Here is an 18430-nt window from a genome sequence, read left to right on the forward strand (position 1 = left end):
TTCTTCTGCCATGCCTAGACTGAACTTGTTAATCACTTTTTAGTTCAAAAACAGATAAAAATACCACCAACTCTAAACCATGCCAGGATGCATGCTCTCCTGCACAAAGTCCTCACAGCTGCATCGTAGCAACTTTTTGGCCAGCTACCATTCCCACGTGCATCTCATCTCCAACTCCGTAAACTTTTGGAAACAAGCATTTGTCTTTCGTACTGTTCTTTACCAGAAGTCGTATAGACGCCATATAATAAATGTAGAATATTTGGTGCAGCAAAGGTTATCCCTGCAAGCACTTCAGCTGCAGACTGTATGTGAATTCTGAGGAACGTCCCCGTATCCACCTTCCTTCATCGCAGCAGTACGGATTACTGCCCACAGCAGCAGCTACATTGTGCATCCAATACAAGAATTCTGTATCATGTTATGTTTATATATTATTATATGTAGATATATATCTGTATCGGGTTGACCTCCATCGCTGACCCCCAGCATTACCAAGCTATTTCTGGAACCCCCACTCATCTTTGCTTGCTGGAGGCGATGACGTGGCAGGAACTAATTTAGTCCTTTCATAACGCCACATTAGGCTAATATAAACTTTATTCCCCCCCCCCCCCCGCACTCTTCTCCCTTTTTTTCATCTCCAAGCCCCCAATTTCCCTCCAGCCGGTCTCATCCCACTGCTGCTAGCGGGGGCCCTCCCGTGCCAGCCCCCCCCAGCCGCAGCTCGCTGAGGGAAGGCAGCAGGGAGCTGCCCTGAGGAGCAGCGCCACCCGGCCGCCATCACAGCCCGCCCCCTCCCCTCAGCCCCTTCCCTCCCCGCCCACCACCAACGGCCCGCGGCGCACGCAGCCCGCGCGGGGCCACTGCGCATGCTCAAAGCCGCCGGGAAGGGGAGGGGGTACAAGGCGGAGGGGAGGGCGCAGCCGGCGGCGCGCATGCGCGGGATGCGGCGCGGAGGTTTGAACTGCGGGCGGTTGGAGCGGGCGCTTGGCGGCAGGTAATGGCGGCGGGGGGCTGTAGCCATGGCAACGGGGCCCTGCGGCCTGCGCCCGCTTCTCCCCCAGCGGGCCCGGGCCCGGCCCGGCCTCCCGGGGTGCGGCGGGGGCCCGGGGGTGCTGGGCGGGGGGTGCTGCGGGAAGGCCCTGTCAGGTTGTTGTGGGCGCTGGCGGCGTCCTGCTTCCTGCCCAGCCCCTCTGTTGGAACTGCTGCGCGAGGGGAAAGGCGTTGTGAGGGTGCTGAGGGGGTCTGAGGGTCTGCATATGGCAGCTGGCGCCTCGTAGCTCAGGCCTCCTCCTGACCGGTGGCTCGGGATGCGAGCAGGGTGCCGGGGCACTTGGGGCGAAGCTACCACCAGCAGCTTTCACTGCTTCAAAGCGTCTCAGTTAGTGTCCGTCACCTCCCTGCGTCTCTGGGAGCTGTGATTGCCTTGGTGGTGTCATTTGAACTGAGGCTACACAGCTCTCCTGAGCTGGTAGATTTCATTTGTAAACATGAGCGCCTTGTGTATATCTCGGAAGGTATCATGGTACTGTAGAAGAGATCTTGACATAGCTAGCAAGAAATTTGGTTTTGCTATACTAATCACAGAAGTTTGTGACAAACAAAGCTAAAGGAAAACAGGGAAGGTTCTAACACCTTGAGTAAGTGAGAGCTGAAGAGGAGCGTGAGCTGAAAATCCTTCTGTTTTCTTGTGATGGGAAAGCTGGGAAGCAAAAGCAATTGCTCCAGCAGCTCAGGAGCATGCATGTGCACTCTGCAAAACCCAGGAACTTGTAGCAACATTTCACATTTGGGGGGTAAAAGGTTGATTTCTCTAACATATAGAGAAAATGTCACTTTTCATGATAGTATTTCAGCTAGGGCTAGGCAGTTTGACAGTATTGGTAGCTCTTGTGCTTCACTTGGAAATTTACCAAAATATGTATTTTTTTAAATCTTAGCTGGTAGGTAGAAATAGATTACATAGGAATCTAGCCCTGTAAAATAGGAAGAAAAGTGTTTTTATGGTCCTGTAAAATCTCTGCATTACCCCACAGAAAATTGTGACCTGTTGACTGATTACATTGACGTATACAGCACAAGTAGTAGATCTGATAAAGAATAAAATAGACGGCAAAGAAAACTGCTGATTGCATACTGTTGGCTTTCTGGTTATGTTAATTTGGATCAAAATACTATGTAAAATTTTATCAGACAAATTTTATTTTGAAAGGAGTTGGCTTTAGTTCTTACTTTTGATTTTTTTCTTCCCTTTGTTAATGTAAGAGAGAATTGAATTTCTCAATTCACAACACAACTGTATGTACAACTTCTGAACATATTGTCTGATCTTTTAGGGGCAGACAGCTCTAAATGACTTACTGTGAAGTTACTCTCTTGCCTTATGCAGGATCCCTCTAAAGTCTGTTTGTCAGAAAAATAATTTTTTTCTTTTGCAGGGGACTGTCTCTCTGATGTTCTTCATCAGTTGGAGGATGATCTGTTTTCTTCCATCGTTGTAATGAGGGACTGGAACTCACGTGACAAATGAATGAAATTCTCCAGTCTCAGCTGGCAGTCTGAAAAAAATGCAGCGAAGACAGAGTTCTAAGCACTCAAAGCATGTTCACGATAGTAATCAAACTGATCTCTCTGCATGGCGAAAAGAAAAGAGTATTGATACTGAAAAAACTGTACAAAATCAGCAGTCTCCAAGTGACGACAGCGAGCACAACTCCCTTGAGAAAGCTTTGAGATTCTTTGAGAAAGGTAAGAGGACAGTTTTAAGGAAAAACTTTGATCCTTTGAAAGGATCATCAATTTCTTTAAAATAACAATAAAAAATCAAATTTCACCTGCCGTTTTCTCTCTTCTAATATCTGAGCTTTGTGGTAACTCCTTAGTGTCTTGAAAGCTTTTCTTCTTTCTATTGCTATGTGAAGAACCCAACAAGATGGACTATATATAGGAAAAGTTCAGAAAAGTTTAAAAGAGTTCAATATCAGTTCACAACTTGTTTCATCACTGTTTGTCATCTATTTTTTTTCCCCTAGTTCAAGACCGGGTTTCTCTGAAAAAGAGTGAAGTTTTGCAGAAACATTTGTCTACTGTGGAAAGCATTGGCCTGCAAAGAGGGTTGCCCCCTGAAGCATTTGATACGTTACTAACCGTGGCACTCAGTGGCAAACTTGGTAAAATGCTTGCATACTGCTAGCATGTCTTCTGTGAACTTCTCCTTGCCCTCTAATCAAACCTGCTTGAGATAATGTGTTTATGGCAACTGTATTGTTAGGAAATTTAGCATAAAATTAATCTTTCTGGCATGCTCACTGTAAACTGAGTTCATGCTAAAAATAACTTCAGTTCTTGTTACAGGTGAGTGATGCTTGGGAAGAATATTATGGCTTGTTACAAAGCTTTTTTGAAAAGCTTATTTCCTTTGTTCTTAATTGCAGATCTTTAAAGGCTTGAAGCGTGTCCTTAGCAACCATTATATTTTTTCCTTCTTGTAACTATTTGCATAGGTTTCTTCTTCCCAGGATCAAAATAATTGAACAAACTGTCATAGTTGTATTGTGAAACTTGATAAAATTAGTGTCATACTAGCAATCAGTTCATGCTGCTCCCTTTGAAATGGTGGCCACCACTTAAATTTTGAAACTAACAAAATATTCAATTAAAAAAAAATTAAACCTTTCACTTACTCTAATCTAAGAGGATCTTACAGGATTCTTTCCCCACTATGCAAGCAATATAGTTCTTTTCTTGAAGAAAAGAACTATATTGCTTGCATAGTGGGGAAAGAATCCTGTAAGATCCTCTTAGATTAGAGTAAGTGAAAGGTTTAATTGGTTGTTAATATTACCACAAATCTGTGTTACTTTTGGTTGTCTTGCCAAGAATCTAAAGGCTATTTCAGTACTGGAATAATACTTATGCCATTTTCTTTAACCTGGAAAGAAATATTTCTCATATTTTTTAGAGGCATAGATAAGTCCCTACTGGTTTCTTGTGCGCTGTTCCAGTAAGCAATAAAGCTCTGAATAATCTTGTCCAGAGGGGATTTTAACCTGAACTGCAAAACCGTGTCAAAGAACCTGGTTTGTGAGCAGCATCCAATTTTAAAATGTTTGTTTTCCAGCTGATACAGTGAATACTCGTTTACTGAAGAGCTTAGTTCCAGCCTCAGTAATACCAGAAACTTCTGTTGTTTCATCTGTATCTTGGCTCTGCGTCAGCAAATGCACAGGCAGCATCCAGGTAACTTCATAAGTGTTGGCAGTAGTTACTGCTTTGGCACGGGAATGATGAGGACAGGTTATGTGGAGGAAGCAGAAAATCTGGGGTTTGACGTATGAGGTTCTTGCTTAAGCTGCTGCTTTTTAGAAAGACTGGCAGAGACACCTGTACGTGACAAGGCAGTGGAAGCTGAGGAACACCTCAGGATTGTGAGTGGGAATTTGCACAGTTACAGAACAGGCAGGTTCTCTGGTGGAGAAACCTCTCCTAAGGAATTCATTTCTGTGAATTACTTGAGCTGTGTGAGGCATTGTTCACCCACCTCAGCTAGGTTATCACCTAAGTTCTGTGTGCCTTGGCCATGGCATCATGATTTAAGATTAGTAAAATGGTCTTTTTGGTCTTCATGTAGATGACTGAAAAGTTTACATCATATTTTGGGGTTAGCGTGCGTTTGGAACAGAGCTGCTTTTTCTCTCGCAGCATGGAAGTTGGAGCTCTTCTCAGGCTTATCTTGTAGCTATGTGGTTGCCTTTGAGTGTCCTTTAACGATGATGTCTCTTAAGCTGGCTAGTGACTGGTCTGTCTTGGTTTTGTCTATTACTTGATGTAAGATGACTTTTCTTCTGTCTGCAGCTGCTTTTTCTAAGATGGCTGATCACAATGTTTGACTTCATTGATCGCAAGGAACAACTTCATGCCCTTTATGGCTTCTTCTTTTCCTTCCTTTATGATGACAAGTTGGTAAGGAGAAGCGAAGAATACACAGAATTCACAAAATAAACCTAAATGTTCATTAGTAGTGTGTGTATTAATGCTAAAATTTGTCTGAGCTGTATATTAGAGACGATTTTATGATGGAATTATTTTCCTTTTTTCTTTTTGTGTTCTAAGATTGCTGGATAATTCAGATTCGGAAATGGGGAAGTACTGTTGGATCATTTTAGTTTGAGTACTGTGATCTGTTTGTTTAAACGTGTTTCCAAGCATTGACACTGTAACATCTGAACAGATACAGTATTTTTCATGTAAATTCCTCAGAGATGCTGTGACTCTGCAGTGCCTGGAATTACCTTTGATGTGACATGTCAGCAGGTGTAGTCCTCTGCCCCTGAGAAGAAACTGACTTGCATACCTTGGGCAAAAAGAAAAAACCTCTAGGAGCAATGTTTATTGAATGATTAAAAACTCAAAATCCTGTTCTACTTAATTCCTTTGAAAAGTAGCTTAAAAGAGAGCAAACACTCAGGAGTTTTGTGCTATATGATATCTGTAAAATCTGGGTGCTGGAATATTGAAATGGTTAGATTCAATTCAGATTAAGGTCCACTTGGCAGTCATGTTCGGTAGGTATGAAATTGTTGATATTCTTTCAGTTCAGAATATTTTGTGGCTAAGACATAGACTCCCAAAGTTCTGAGCTATGTTTTCTGCAAAGTTTTGGATGGGTTAATGTTAGTTATAATCTTTTTCCATAAAACTGGATTTAAGTTCTATAGTATATTCAGGCATGATGGGCCAATTGGAAAATGCAGCTGAACCCAATTTAAGACCCTTGCAGCCTCATCTGAAGTTAGAAGCTCTAATAAAGTATTTTGATTCAAGGGTATCTTTGCTTTGGAAAATGTTATTGCCCTTTCACTGCCGATCTCTGAAATATCTAGATCACGCTCCCCAAAACAAGACCAAAGCTCATCGAATAGCTTTATTACTATAAGGACAGCTTGTTATGTAGATAATGTATCTAATTAAAACTGATGTAAGTGACATGTGAAAACAGGCTGCTTGCTACGACAAGTAAGGTATGCTCTGCCCCAGTGGGGATGCCATGATGACTTGAGGCAGCCAACTGAATGAAGCAATATTAGCTTGTGAAGCCTTTCTGGGAGGGTGTCGCTTTCGGTGTACCGTAGTTAGCAGTCTGCATCGGCAGGGTAGCTCACTGCTGCTTTTTCTTTGTAGTGCCCCTATGCCTGCCACGTGCTCTACCTGCTGACCAGGAAAGAAAATGGTAAGTCTATCCAATTGTGTGAGTTAAAATATCCTTTTGATTCTTCTGTTTCGTGGTGCTGCCATTTCTTCCAAGGAAGCTAATACAATGACTAGGCAATACGGCGCTTTTAAGGCGAGGAAGCCTAAGTGGCAGTTCAATCGGATTTGTGTAATGCATTCTGAATCGGAAACCTGTATTAGCACAGAAATAAGACTGTTTCTGCTTGTTTTGTCATGACTTCCTACAATAAAAGTGATATTTCATTTTCTCTTGAATGTTAAGTAATGTGTTTTTTAAACTCATGATGTTCTTAACTGTTTTTCCAGTCAAGCCTTTTCGAGTCAGGAGACTGCTTGACCTCCAAGCAAAAACGGCAAGTTCATTTCTAATTTTGTAGAGTTTGAACAATGGTTAATGTTGCAGCTTATAAGTGTTCTTACAAGGTGGAGGAGAGGCTAGCAGCTCAGGATGGGGTTAGACTTGGAAATGTAGGTTGTGGTCTTTGTAACATCTGAGCTGGTATATCTTGCATGTGCATCTTGAATTCTCATGTGTTAATTTGTGAGCACGTGCAATGACATGAAAAAAAAACACTTTTATGTTTTATAGATAGATATGGTGAAATCTCTGAAGTAAAGAGCAGCTTCTTTTAATTTTTCTATTACTTTCTTTAATTTTACTCTTCCTTTTTCAAGCAGTATTAAAAATGACTGGGAAATAAAAAATTGTATAGGATCCTGCTGCCTTTTCTGTAAGGAAAAAAATATAATCACTAATAGTAAGTTCTAAGTTGCTAGAGAAATATAGATGGAGCTATGTAGTTAGAGTAACACATTTTTTGGAGCATTTAGTCAGCGGAGAACTGTATTTTTAATGGTTTTGATTGATAAATTTCTTTTTATTAGAGTTATGATTGCAGAAAGTTCTTTCTTCAATCCCCTCCCTATGCTGTTCTTGACAATTTCTCTTTTGCTCATTGTGCATCTCTGGTTACTTACTGACATGTACTTCTAAAAGCTTTTAGTAATCCCTTTTTTTTCTTTATGAATATAGCCTTAATATTTATATTAAAAACATAACATACCATACATGTTGTTACTTGTTCTGTTATTTGACAGGGAATGCAGCCTCATTTGCAGGCTCTGCTATCACTTTACAAGCTCTTCTGTCCTGAGCTCGTGAACATAACCCTTCCTGGGAAGAGTAAGGTAAGGAGTTAGATTTAATCTACTTGGAACTGGTATTTATGACAGTATTTGTGATGAGCTTTCTGTTTAAACAATAGCATGATTAAGCAGTGAAGATGAATTCTATTGCCTCTTTTCACTGAGTAAAATCAGGTTTAGATGAGGATTCCTTGCCTTGCATTTTTTTCTCTTCGTCACTCTGAGATGATTTGGAATGGAACGATCTTCTTTTATCCTTATGAGGATTACCTATATCCTCCTGTTGATGTGCTTGCTGGTTTTAACTGTTTTCACACACATCACTGATGTTTACTGGAATAGAAACTGGTATTTCTGTCACTTTATCCTCGTTTGGCTTCTTGCATACATGCCTGATTTATGTTTACAGACTTACTTCAAGAATTCAGAGGCTCCATGGAAAGCAGCAATCAACACTGTAAGGCGAAGAAACCAGGCAAATTCTCCAGTGTCTCAAGCACTGTGTTTAGGCACAGCTCAACCTCAGTCACGTAAAAGAGTAGGTTATGGGCCTCAAGACTCTAGAATCATAAAATCATTTAGGTTGGAAAAGACCTCTAAGATCATCAAGTCCAACCATTAACTAGTGCTGCCAAGTTCTACCACTAAACCATGTCCCTCAGCACCGCCGTATTTGCATGTCTTTTAAATACCTTCAGGGATGGTGAGTCAGCCACTTCCCTGGGCAGCCTGTTCCGATTCTTCATAACCCTTTCAGTGAATAAATGTTTTTCCAATATCCAACCTAAACCTCCCCTGGTGCCAGAAGGTGCCGAACAGCTATTTTCATGTTGATTAACGGCAAGTAATGAGAGCTGGGCTTTATTTCAGCACTGGGAAGGATGGGATAGCTATATGGAAACAGCGTTCCCCTTATAATGAAAGCCTAGATGCCTTTTTTGTTCAAAGTGGAGTCTTTATGGGAATGTTGGTCACAAGTGTACTTGTTTGCACTGGAAACTGAGTCACTGCTGTTCATTTGTGTTTCTTTTCTACAGAAATGGAATACCCAGTTGATTGTACCTGTTAGCAGTGCCAACGCACAAAATTTAGTAAGGAACAGGGAAAAGAACTGTGTTGATCTATACAGTACAATTGAATCCTTTCCAGTGGAGCAGCTGCAGACCTTTACCCAGCTCCTAGAAAATATCCATTGTTTAGAGGTGAGTGGCAGGAAGATCTCAGCAAGCTCGCTGAAGGATTTGGAGAGATAAAATGATTTTTGTCTACACCCTGTTTATATGTGAATAGCACGTGGGTTACCTAATTCTGACAAAGCATCTAGTCCTACCTGAGGGCGGTGAGTGTGAGTCCTGGAGATGTTCTCATTGTCAGTAAAAGGGTTGGACAATTCTGATAGCATGAGGTTCTCTAGCACTTTTTAGACTTAAACACAGAATAACTGTTTTTCTTGTTTTTTTTTTTTTCTTTTCTTGCAGTTTCCTTCCCAGATGGGTTCAGTGTTAGCAAACCCGTTATTGCTTCACTACATGAATTGCATCAAAGATGAATCTATTTACCTGAGGCTCTACTATTGGATGGGACAGACTCTTCAGGAAGGTAGGAACTTAACATAACCACCATAGCGTGGTGTGGAGGTAAAGACTGAACTTTTCACCATTCAGTAATGGCACTTTACTATTTAGATTTATAGTGGTAATCATATAGCATTAAAAGAAATACTGGGGAAGAGTTGAATTTTGCTTCTAATTGTGCTTATTCTTGCTGTACTTGTGTTCAAATGCAGTCTTCTCTCCTGTTTAGAGTGTACCTGGTGTGTGGTTGAGAATAACCAATATGAACAAGAATTCAAGGACTTCCTGGAAATTATCTACAAGGCAGAGTGTTTCTTGCAGGTGAGTGCCTATTTTGTGGAAACCAAAGATTTCATGAATTCTTCCCTTAGAGTGCATTTGGGACTTACATGTTTCCTGTAGTATCTCTTAAAAATTGCAGTGTCTCAAATAGAATAATAAAAGAATAATAAAAATACATTTTTCAGTAGTGAGTCAATATTCTGGACATGGCCCTGGTTTCTGCAGGAATGAAATTTTGAGTGTCCTGGAGAATTGCATGTCAGGAAGCAGGTGTAAGCCTCTTCCTTTTCCAGGGTGAATTGAGCATGGCAAAGTTCAGGCACGTGAGATGAATTTTTGAATGTTCACCTTCTGCTCTATAGGAAGGATTTTCTTCTTGTGAGGAGTTCCTGTGCAGGAGCCTTCCTCTCTGGGATGGCTTGTGCTGCCGATCACAAATCCTCAGACTTGTGAGTTGGATCCCCCTCAGCAGCTTCTCTGGTATGGGTTGCAGATCCTTTGGGTAAAGTTGGGCAGTGTCTGGTCTTGGGGGAAATAATTTGTGCTCAGATATCATGCTGCTTTCTTGTTTATTTCAGAAATGAAATCACAGATCTGTGATCCCCTGGCACAGCTCTTTTTCACATCCTCACTTTATTTTAAGGTAATTTAAGTGAGTACAGCGGCTGTTTACTTCTAGTTGGTACTGTTATTTGCACTTGTATAAGATACAACAATCTGAGGGGTTGTACAGGAGACTTCTTTTGGGGGAGTCTGTGCTGAAGTGAGGGTAAAATATGAATTTATGATGTAACTTCTTGGGGAATTTGGGTGCCTTCAAGATATTTGACTATTTTCATATCTCATATTCATATATTCATATCAAATATTCATATATGAATATTTGACTGATATTTTTTGACTGAAATTAAGCAGAGGCACTGGATTTAAAAAGAACTATGTAATAGTACACAAGACAATAGTTGTTTTTTATTGCAATTTTAAGTCACTATTTGAAGCTTGCATTCTCCATCAAAAAATATGTAATGTATACATTTGGTTTAAGGGGATAATGCAATTATCTAACTGTTCTTTGTGGTCCTCTTCATATGTTTCCTTGTGTGCCTCAATTCTCACGGCATTTTTTGTTTAGTATCATTCACTTACGTAAATCGTCAGTAACCTGTTTTCTTTTTGACTCTTACAGTGCAGTGTTCTTGAGTGTTTGAAAGAGCTGTTGCAGAACTGGCTAAACCGGCATGTGGTTCAGCTGGATTCAGGGTCTGACAATCAATTCCATTCTCTGTAAGTCTGTCCAAAATTGAATGTAATATGGTGTTTTGTACACTGTTCACAAGTGTATTTAGATACGCCTGTTTACCTATCATGAAGACCAGTCAGTAATGCCGTAATGTTTCTGCTATATTGCAAGCTACCTTGCCAATCCTGCTCTTCACTCTTGATTTAAAAATATTTCTATTGACACTGAAAAGTCCAAAGTCAAGATTCTTGTAACACTGACAGCTGGGTCCTGTTTGTAATAATGTTGGTAACAATGTACTACTGGATATATTCAAGACCAAATGCATGTTGCTGAATGCTTGAGGGTGGTGGGGCAGAAGGATAACTTCTAGTTTCTTTTTTACCATGTTTCCTCTTTAGCATTTTTGCAGAGGTGTATGCACTAATGTTGTGTCTGTCTGCTACTGCAGGAATACCACCCTTTCTGGACTAGTGAATGGGATAGCTGAACTAATCCACTTCGTTGGATGGATCTCTACTGTTGCATTGCGTTTAGAAAACAATTGTACCTTCTTGTTGTACTTCATCCTGGACTTCTATGAAATTGTATGTATTCCATTTGTTTTGGCTTTCAAAATCCCATTTCCCTGAGGCCGATTGCATTTTTTTCAGCTATAGTATGGAATCATCTTCCTTGTTATAGTTTACAGAACTTTGTGATTAAATGCCAGAATGTTCCAAATATCTGCTAGATCTACAAGTGATAGCCACTGCTGTTGCATCCGTAGGCAGAAATAAATATGTTACCAGTGAGTGCTTGCTCTTAATTAAGGCAGAATTGCATTGTATATGGAGAAGTAAAAATATGATATAACATAGCAGATGATGCTTTTTTAATACTAATTGTAGAAAAGAATATTTAGTTCAATTTCAGACAGTGTATCCTGACTTGTTCCCTATGTCCCTTTAAAAAAAATCAGTATCTTTTTCCCCAGTTTATCCTATAGATAAAGCAGTGTCAAATAGGCATAAGCCTACTCTCTAGTTTCCCTAAATCAACTCTGTAGATGTGTTTACTGCAATGTGAACTCTAGCCATGCTGCTCCTACAATTTGGATGAAATTATGAAGCGTTAACAAAGCAGTGATAGTGCTGGGAACTACTTGTAACTAAAATGTCCATTAAAAATGCACAAAACTAACAGGCAACAATGTTTGAGTAAGATAGTGTGTTTAAAATAAGTAAATGATCATTTTATGGGAATATACCAAGAATCATCTACCCTTAGGTTATTGGTGTTCTAGCACGCAACTAAGATGTTTTTATTTACATTTTGCTTATGTATTCAGAACTCTTCTATTGTATAGAGATTTCTAAAATCACGCAGCTGGGATATGAAGTAAAGAGTCTAAATGTCTGAAAATACCAGTAACTCGATTACATACAGATATCTACCTATACCTTATGTGGTATTTGCTGTACCAAGGACAAGAGGAAATGTGAAGGCCTCACAAATAATTTTTGGTGAAACATTTGTTATGATATTGGAGCAGAGGAACCTTAAAACAATTGTGCCTAATTGAATAAAATTTAAGTAGTATCCGTTTTCTGGCTGTTGGGCTGTCACAGCTTAATTGCCTATGACCTGAGTTGTAGTTACTAGGTAGGCATCTTAGCACACTAATCTTCTGAGAACAATGCACATCTTCCTGAAGAGAAGTGTAACAGCCTGTGCTTGGGAATATTAATGTGGCTAAGCAATAGAGGACAGTAATGTGCAAAGTTACAGCAATCTTGCTTTCTATTATTTATCCATACTTTAAGACTGTCATTTTAGCTGAAGATCTTATTAAATCTGCAGAAATTTTAAAATGCCTTTTTTACTTGAAGCTCAACCTTAAATTCTAAATTAGCCTGATAATAAACTTGTGTTTTATGTCCATATCATCTTTTCTTAGAGCAAAGCTTTATCATGTGGTCATGAAATTCCAGCAAGGTCAAAAAGAAAGAATGAATTTCCCAATTGGCTTGCTATTATCAGCAAACTTAGGCTAGGAACAAGGTCTGATCAAGTGTAAGCTGAGCTACATACTTAGGAATAATCCAAAAAAAAAATCAGAGTTCACAAAAAAAAAAGGAAGGATCTGGATAAATTTGACCCAGAAAGTAAGCAAATAGCAAGATAATGGTATACCCAAAACTGTTGAAATATACTGGGACGTGAGCTGATGAATGTCTTGTACTGAGAAGGAAACAAATAGAGTTGCTTCACCCTGGTCTTAGCTCCTAGATGAAGTTGATAGAACTGGCTGGAATGTAGTATCACACTCTTTTGCTCTTAAGTGTTTGGGGGTTTGTGAATAGCAGTAATAATATTCCTAGATTTGCTTTGTTTTTGCAGGTGTGTGACATGTATCTGAAGTACAATCTGCCTCTGTTGATAATGCCTCCTGCTGGAGTTTTCTATCCAGCATTGCTTAGCATGGATTCTGTCAGCTTGAATCATCTCTGCTACATTATGTACAGGTACTACAAATGGTGTGGGTTGTAGGGAATCCTCTCGTCTTCTGTTTTGATCTTTTGGAAATGAAATTACTTTGTAAAACCTGAATTTGAGATCTATACTTTCTCTTACTGTATAAGGCAAAGGTGAAATGTTCCAGCTGTGCCAAGTGTTCTTGATACAGTATTTTATAGCTGTAGTTCATATTCTTTTTTCCACTCTGTTATTCCAAATGGCAAGATTCTGACCTCTTTCCTTTTATTATTTCCATATCTCTGGTAGGTGAATGAAGGAGCTTGCATATTTTCAGAGAATTTAAGTCACCTAGCAAGAAAGAGCTGGAATCTTTCGTAGTTAACCATTAAACTTCTCAGTCTTGTGCTCTGACCACCAGACTTAAGCTTTTCCTTGCAAATTCTGTAATGTGCTGAGTAGGAAGCACTTCTGCCACCCCCCAACCCTGTGGGAATTTGGGACTGCCTTGTGCTGCCTGCAGGTCCAAAGACAGCACTGTTTAGCTCTCAGCAGGATCCACCAACATGTCTGCTGTTCTTGGCCTTGTTAGTTCCAGTGGCTGCATCTGAGAAGAAGAGTAGCCAATTGCTGACAGCTGGCGTAGGGCTCTCCATGTGGTTATTCCTCTAAGGAGTCTGCAGGGTAATTAACATGACAAGATGGTCCCTGGGAAATGAGAGGAGCTAGTGCTCATTATATAGAACGACCGTCAAGTTGCGTTACTTCCAGTGACTTCCGTTTCTCTGCTTAGTGAATGAAAGTCTCCCTTCTTAAAGATATACAGCACTTTTCTGCTGATTTCAACCCTGTATGCCATTCTTGCATATACCCTTTATGAAGGTTACTGTACCAGGTAAGCTGGTCATGTGCTCATCCAAGACACGAATCTTATCAGGTTCATCCACCCTTCCCCAGCAAAAACATGTCAAGTGATTAAGTCTCTTTGAATTAATTTTCCTGTCTTTCTTTTTAAAAGTAGAGGAAAGTTTGGCGGTCTCTCTTGTTGAGAAGAAAAGTTTTCTTAATATCCTCTGTAAACATTCTTCCAGTATTTGTCAGCACTGGTAGGTCGTAAAATTTTCAGACATCTAACTTCCTCTTTTGTTTGTTTTTTGAGGTATCGAGCCAACTTGGTAGCTGCAAAAGAAAATGAGCTGAATAAAAAGGTATCTGCTGTGTGCTAGAATGGGCCTTAGTAAGGAACTGGGTTGAATGGAGGGAAGGTGTTTTGATAGCACTCTTGTAAGGACTGGAAAGAACACAACGGCTTTGAAGATGCTATTTATTGATTTTTATTTTCTTGTCCCTCAGAAAACGCAGCAATTCAAATTCAGTAGCCAGACGTACCAAGAATACAACCAGTACATAATAGCTATGGTGGGTTGTCTGTGGACATCCAGTGCGTTCCAGAAGGATGATCATCCTCAGGGTGTTCGTCTGGATGAAGAATTGCTGAAGCAAACTGGAGTGCAGGAATTCAAAAACAGCTTTAACATTGTCTACCACCCAGCTATGATGGGCTATGCCATCCTCTTCCTGCAGCAGGTAATGGTGTAGGCTAATACCCAGGCCTTTGGCAGCACCAGGTGTTCTGTATTGACAGTTTCTCTAGAGAAGTGTCTCTCAGTGAGTAAAGTCTACTCAGTGTCTGGGTAAAACAGTTCTAGATGTGAATTTGTGCTTATCATTTTGAGGATAGAACTAAATTAGTCGATTTTCTCATTTAGCTAATTCAGTAAAAGCTTTCCAATAGTACATTCTGCCTTACAGAATACAGCGCATGACCTAAACTTTTAAACTTCTGATCACGAAGAAATGCATAGTTAAGTTGTATTCAGGTGCCCATAGCAGAACTTTTAGCAGAATACATTTTGAGAATTACTTATTAAAAAGAAATACAAGTAGCTATTTCAAGTACAGAAGTAGGATAACAAGGTGTATTGTATTGTCCAATGAGTTCTGCTAGTAGTTGAATTCCAAGTGCTCTTGCGTTTGGTGCAGCTACTGAACAGTGGAGGGAGCAGCTTACCAGAGTTGTTACTGTTCAAGATGTGCATACTGCTCTGAGAAAATTAGCTTTTGTAGGCTATCCAAGAGGTGCACAAAGCTGCCATTTTGTTACAAGGATTGCTGGCAGACAGCAAGGATGCTCTTGGAATGAAACCTAGGAAATCTGATGTGAAAGGTGAAAGAATGCTGGTTAGGAACGCTTACAAATCTGCCTTGGTTTATATGCTTAGTGTCTCAAATCTAGGTACTTTGTAACTGCTGACTTAAACTCAAGTTTCGCCTTTGCCAGAAGAAACTATTTTATTTTTGTTAAATACAACGTTTCTTTGGTCCTTCTGCTGTTATAGCAGAATTAGTTTTTCATATCTTTTGTCTAGGTCCTTTTTGTTCTGATGCTTCCTGATAGCTTCCTGATACTGCCTTGTAGCTTTTGTAAGTTTAAAAAAAAGTGTGGGGATTTCTTGCATTCTTCCCACTGCAGCACCAAGAAAGAGATTTTGCTTAGTAGCTACCACTGATGTATATTAAGACAAGAGAAAATATTTACCTGCAGTTCCATCTTCTCTTGAACACTTCATTGCTGAGCGCCAGAGGGCACTGCTCTGCAGCACACTGTGAGAACATGAGCAGTAAACTAAATGTCAGTATGTTCTCTGGTCGTGCTCTGTCTCATTGTTGGGAATTATCTGTCTAATGTTTTGAAGGGATGGCTTTTACTCTGTGGAGATACAGTTGCTAAGGGTATCTGTACATATTCTCTGTTGCTATCCAGTAGTGTTGCAGCACAGGGCAAGGCTGTCTCCCCCTTGTCTTGCCATTTGTTTTTTGGCCAAGTATAATGCTAGAAGCTCGTTCTGAAATATGATTAAATATCTTTGAATTTCTTTGCGCACCTACAGTTCCTGATTTAGGAGGGGACTAAGCAGAGGCTCAGTACTGGATGTACTTTTTTTTATCTGACTTGATGTTGTTTTTATTTCCTCTCATTAAGGCCTGTCCAGATGATACCACCTTCAACTTCAGTTTAATTAAGGTAAGATTTCTTGTTTCAGTGAAAACAGGCAATTTTTGGTAGACAAGAGCAGAATGAGGTGGTAGTATTCACCTATAAAAATTTTGAAAATTCCAGCTCTACTTAGGTTCTGTCTTTCAACAGGGCCAAACATAAGCACATCAACATTTGAGAAAGTATGTATGTAGCCAACTGTGGTTAGTGATCTGAGATTTTTATGTATTTCCTCCAGGAGTCAGTGCAGTATCAGGACAAGTTTGTTTTCTGTGCAGACTACAGAAAAATAATGTTTTGGTGTACTCAAAGCAGAATTCCTATCATCAATTAATTTAATATTAAATTTCTGAGGTGAATGTGTAGCTTTTTTTACAGCTTTGAACAGGGGTCCTCCCCTGAGCAGTTGCTGTGGCATTTTGTTCCCTTCCCTGTATCAAAGTGTACATGAAGCCTGATCTGGAAGAATCAGTGTTGGAAGGAAGACTTCAATATCCATGTTCATTTGATCTTTGATGTCTCTGTTGTTGATTCAATAGACTTTGCTCTCTTAGAATTAGGATTTATAAATCTCTTCAGTACTAAAAAAGATCATGATTTGTCATACTTATCATGCTTTGTCAAGCTAAGAACATGTAATACATAAGTGAAAAGTTTGGGTGTCTGGGTACAGAATGGTGGGACCCCTGTATACCTGTGGGTATTTGTGGACTAGGATGGTTGTTGTCAAACTGTGGCAGGTGATAGTTGGAGACCTTTTCAGATTGGTTCAAGAAAGACAAAGCTATGCCTTGCACATCTGATTGTTCTTTCTTTTTGTAGGGAAAGAAGTGGAACTGGTATCTGGAGTATCTCTACGCACAAGGTTTAAAAGGCCTGAAGCTCTTTGTTGAAAGCAGCATCAATCGTGTTTCCCAGGCCTCTCAAAATAAAGCAGGGAATGTGGAAGTGTAACTCTGGGACTCATTGGAGCCTTTTTATCTTCTGGAACAGGAAAGCAGAATATAATGGACTGTGTCACTAATCCTTCCTCAGTGGAAAGAAACAGAGCAATTACCCTTGCCTGCATTTTCTTACTGGCATCTGTGTTAGGAAAGTGAAGATACAGAAGGAATGCTTGGGCTGGCTTGGTTCACTAACACTGATCACTATTTCTCCCTGCTGAACTTATTTGGTCTGAGGCTGCTGAGCTCATGTGCTATGTAACATCCTTGTTTTCTTTGTTGGAATATCTGCTTTGATTGAGGAACAAACGTTCCGCATTTTAAACTGCACGAAGCACTGCTCCTTCAAATACCTAGCGTTGATCCGTGACCTCCTTTGCCTTCCTTGACAGCAAGAGAAACAGTTTAATCCGCCTTTCAGGGATACTGTGTATATACTGGGCTGAAGGACTACAAGCTTCCCCATTCCCTGTTGTACCATATACGTACTGGCTCTTAACAGGGTGGCCACCCTGTTCTTCCTGAACTTCATTTTCATTATTAAGGTTCCAGAAGAGACATTCTTGATAACTTTGCTTATAATTCTCTTTTAATTTAGCTGGAAAACTTTGTGCTCAGTTCATGGTTTATTGATAATTTGAGCATCTGAGCAGTGTTGCCACCTGTTCTCTATTTTCTATTAATAAGTTCATATGTGGCTTGCCTTTTTGTTTTTAGCTCTGTACATGTTGTATATTACATGTGTACATATGTATAATTTATATTCTGTAAAAATTCTTCCAACACGTAATTTTGAAAGAAGTGCTAAAAAATGTATCTTCTGTCACTTTGTTTTGACACTGAGTAGAAGTGGGGAGAAGCTGAACACGGGTCTTCAACAATTGAGTGAATGTTGTCTCTCTGCTGTGAAATGAAGTTGTAAATGCTCAACAGGTGGGATAATATACTGAATTTTGCATTGTGAATCTGTACTTTGATCCAGTAAAGGAATTACATCAGTCCTGAGTGACTCCAGAGCCACTAAGGATGTGTGTTGGTTTCTTCATTGTCTCAAAATCAGACTGCTTCTAGGTTTTGTAGCCTATTGATTTTTTTAAGTTCAACTAGGTGATCTGATTTATATACGTGTGTGTGTGCATATATTTTTTTCTCCAGACAATAAGAAAATCTTTTACTGAAGACTGTGAAAGAAAGAGACTTGCAAAGAGATCTCCTCAGAATCAAGTATTACCCTTTCTCATCTGGCTGCACTATTCCAGCTAGTGTAAGTGCTGCTTGCTTAGTTTTCTGTCAAGAGAAACGTATTTTCAGAAGTCCTGATTACTTTCTCATGATAGTGGAAACTCAACAGTTTAGAAACTCTTCCAAGTCAATATGTTTCAAGAGGTGGTGCTAACGTAACTAGTTATCTCCATTAGAAGCTGTGACTGTAGTTTTGGACCAGCTCAGCTTGGTGGTTTGTGCTTCTCCCAACACTCACCTCCTAACACCACTG

The 18430-nt window shown here is 40.0% G+C and overlaps 1 protein-coding gene across 2 annotated transcripts; it reads left to right on the forward strand.

The window, feature by feature from the left end:
* Window positions 1-844: 844 nt before the first annotated feature.
* CENPI (centromere protein I) lies at window positions 845-17955 on the forward strand. 2 transcript variants are annotated; one of them, XM_080554607.1, is made up of 21 exons: window positions 845-1000; window positions 2442-2751; window positions 3036-3173; window positions 4124-4242; window positions 4858-4965; window positions 6184-6232; window positions 6541-6587; window positions 7333-7422; window positions 7790-7918; window positions 8418-8582; window positions 8859-8979; window positions 9184-9275; window positions 9599-9716; window positions 9815-9879; window positions 10423-10520; window positions 10928-11063; window positions 12859-12983; window positions 14093-14141; window positions 14287-14520; window positions 15977-16018; window positions 16814-17955. In XM_080554607.1, the coding sequence occupies exons 2-21, from the start codon at window positions 2571-2573 to the stop codon at window positions 16943-16945; spliced, it is 2238 nt and encodes a 745-aa protein (XP_080410733.1). In that variant the 5' UTR covers window positions 845-1000; window positions 2442-2570; the 3' UTR covers window positions 16946-17955. The 2 variants fall into 2 exon arrangements, with proteins under 2 accessions (XP_080410733.1, XP_080410734.1); XM_080554608.1 differs by lacking the exon at window positions 845-1000 and adding an exon at window positions 1074-1096.
* The last annotated feature ends 475 nt before the right edge of the window (window positions 17956-18430 follow it).

Source organism: Anser brachyrhynchus, assembly GCF_964034855.1.
Source record: "Anser brachyrhynchus genome assembly, chromosome: 13".
Taxonomy (NCBI): Eukaryota; Metazoa; Chordata; class Aves; order Anseriformes; family Anatidae; genus Anser; species Anser brachyrhynchus.

Bases quoted from the DNA above. Each gene is read 5' to 3' on its own strand.
- CENPI (XM_080554607.1), top strand. From the start codon at position 2,571: ATGCAGCGAAGACAGAGTTCTAAGCACTCAAAGCATGTTCACGATAGT. The intron at 11,064-12,858 runs GTATGTATTCCA...TTGTTTTTGCAG, and splicing joins TCCTGGACTTCTATGAAATT to GTGTGTGACATGTATCTGAA. The intron at 14,142-14,286 runs GTATCTGCTGTG...CTTGTCCCTCAG, and splicing joins AAAATGAGCTGAATAAAAAG to AAAACGCAGCAATTCAAATT.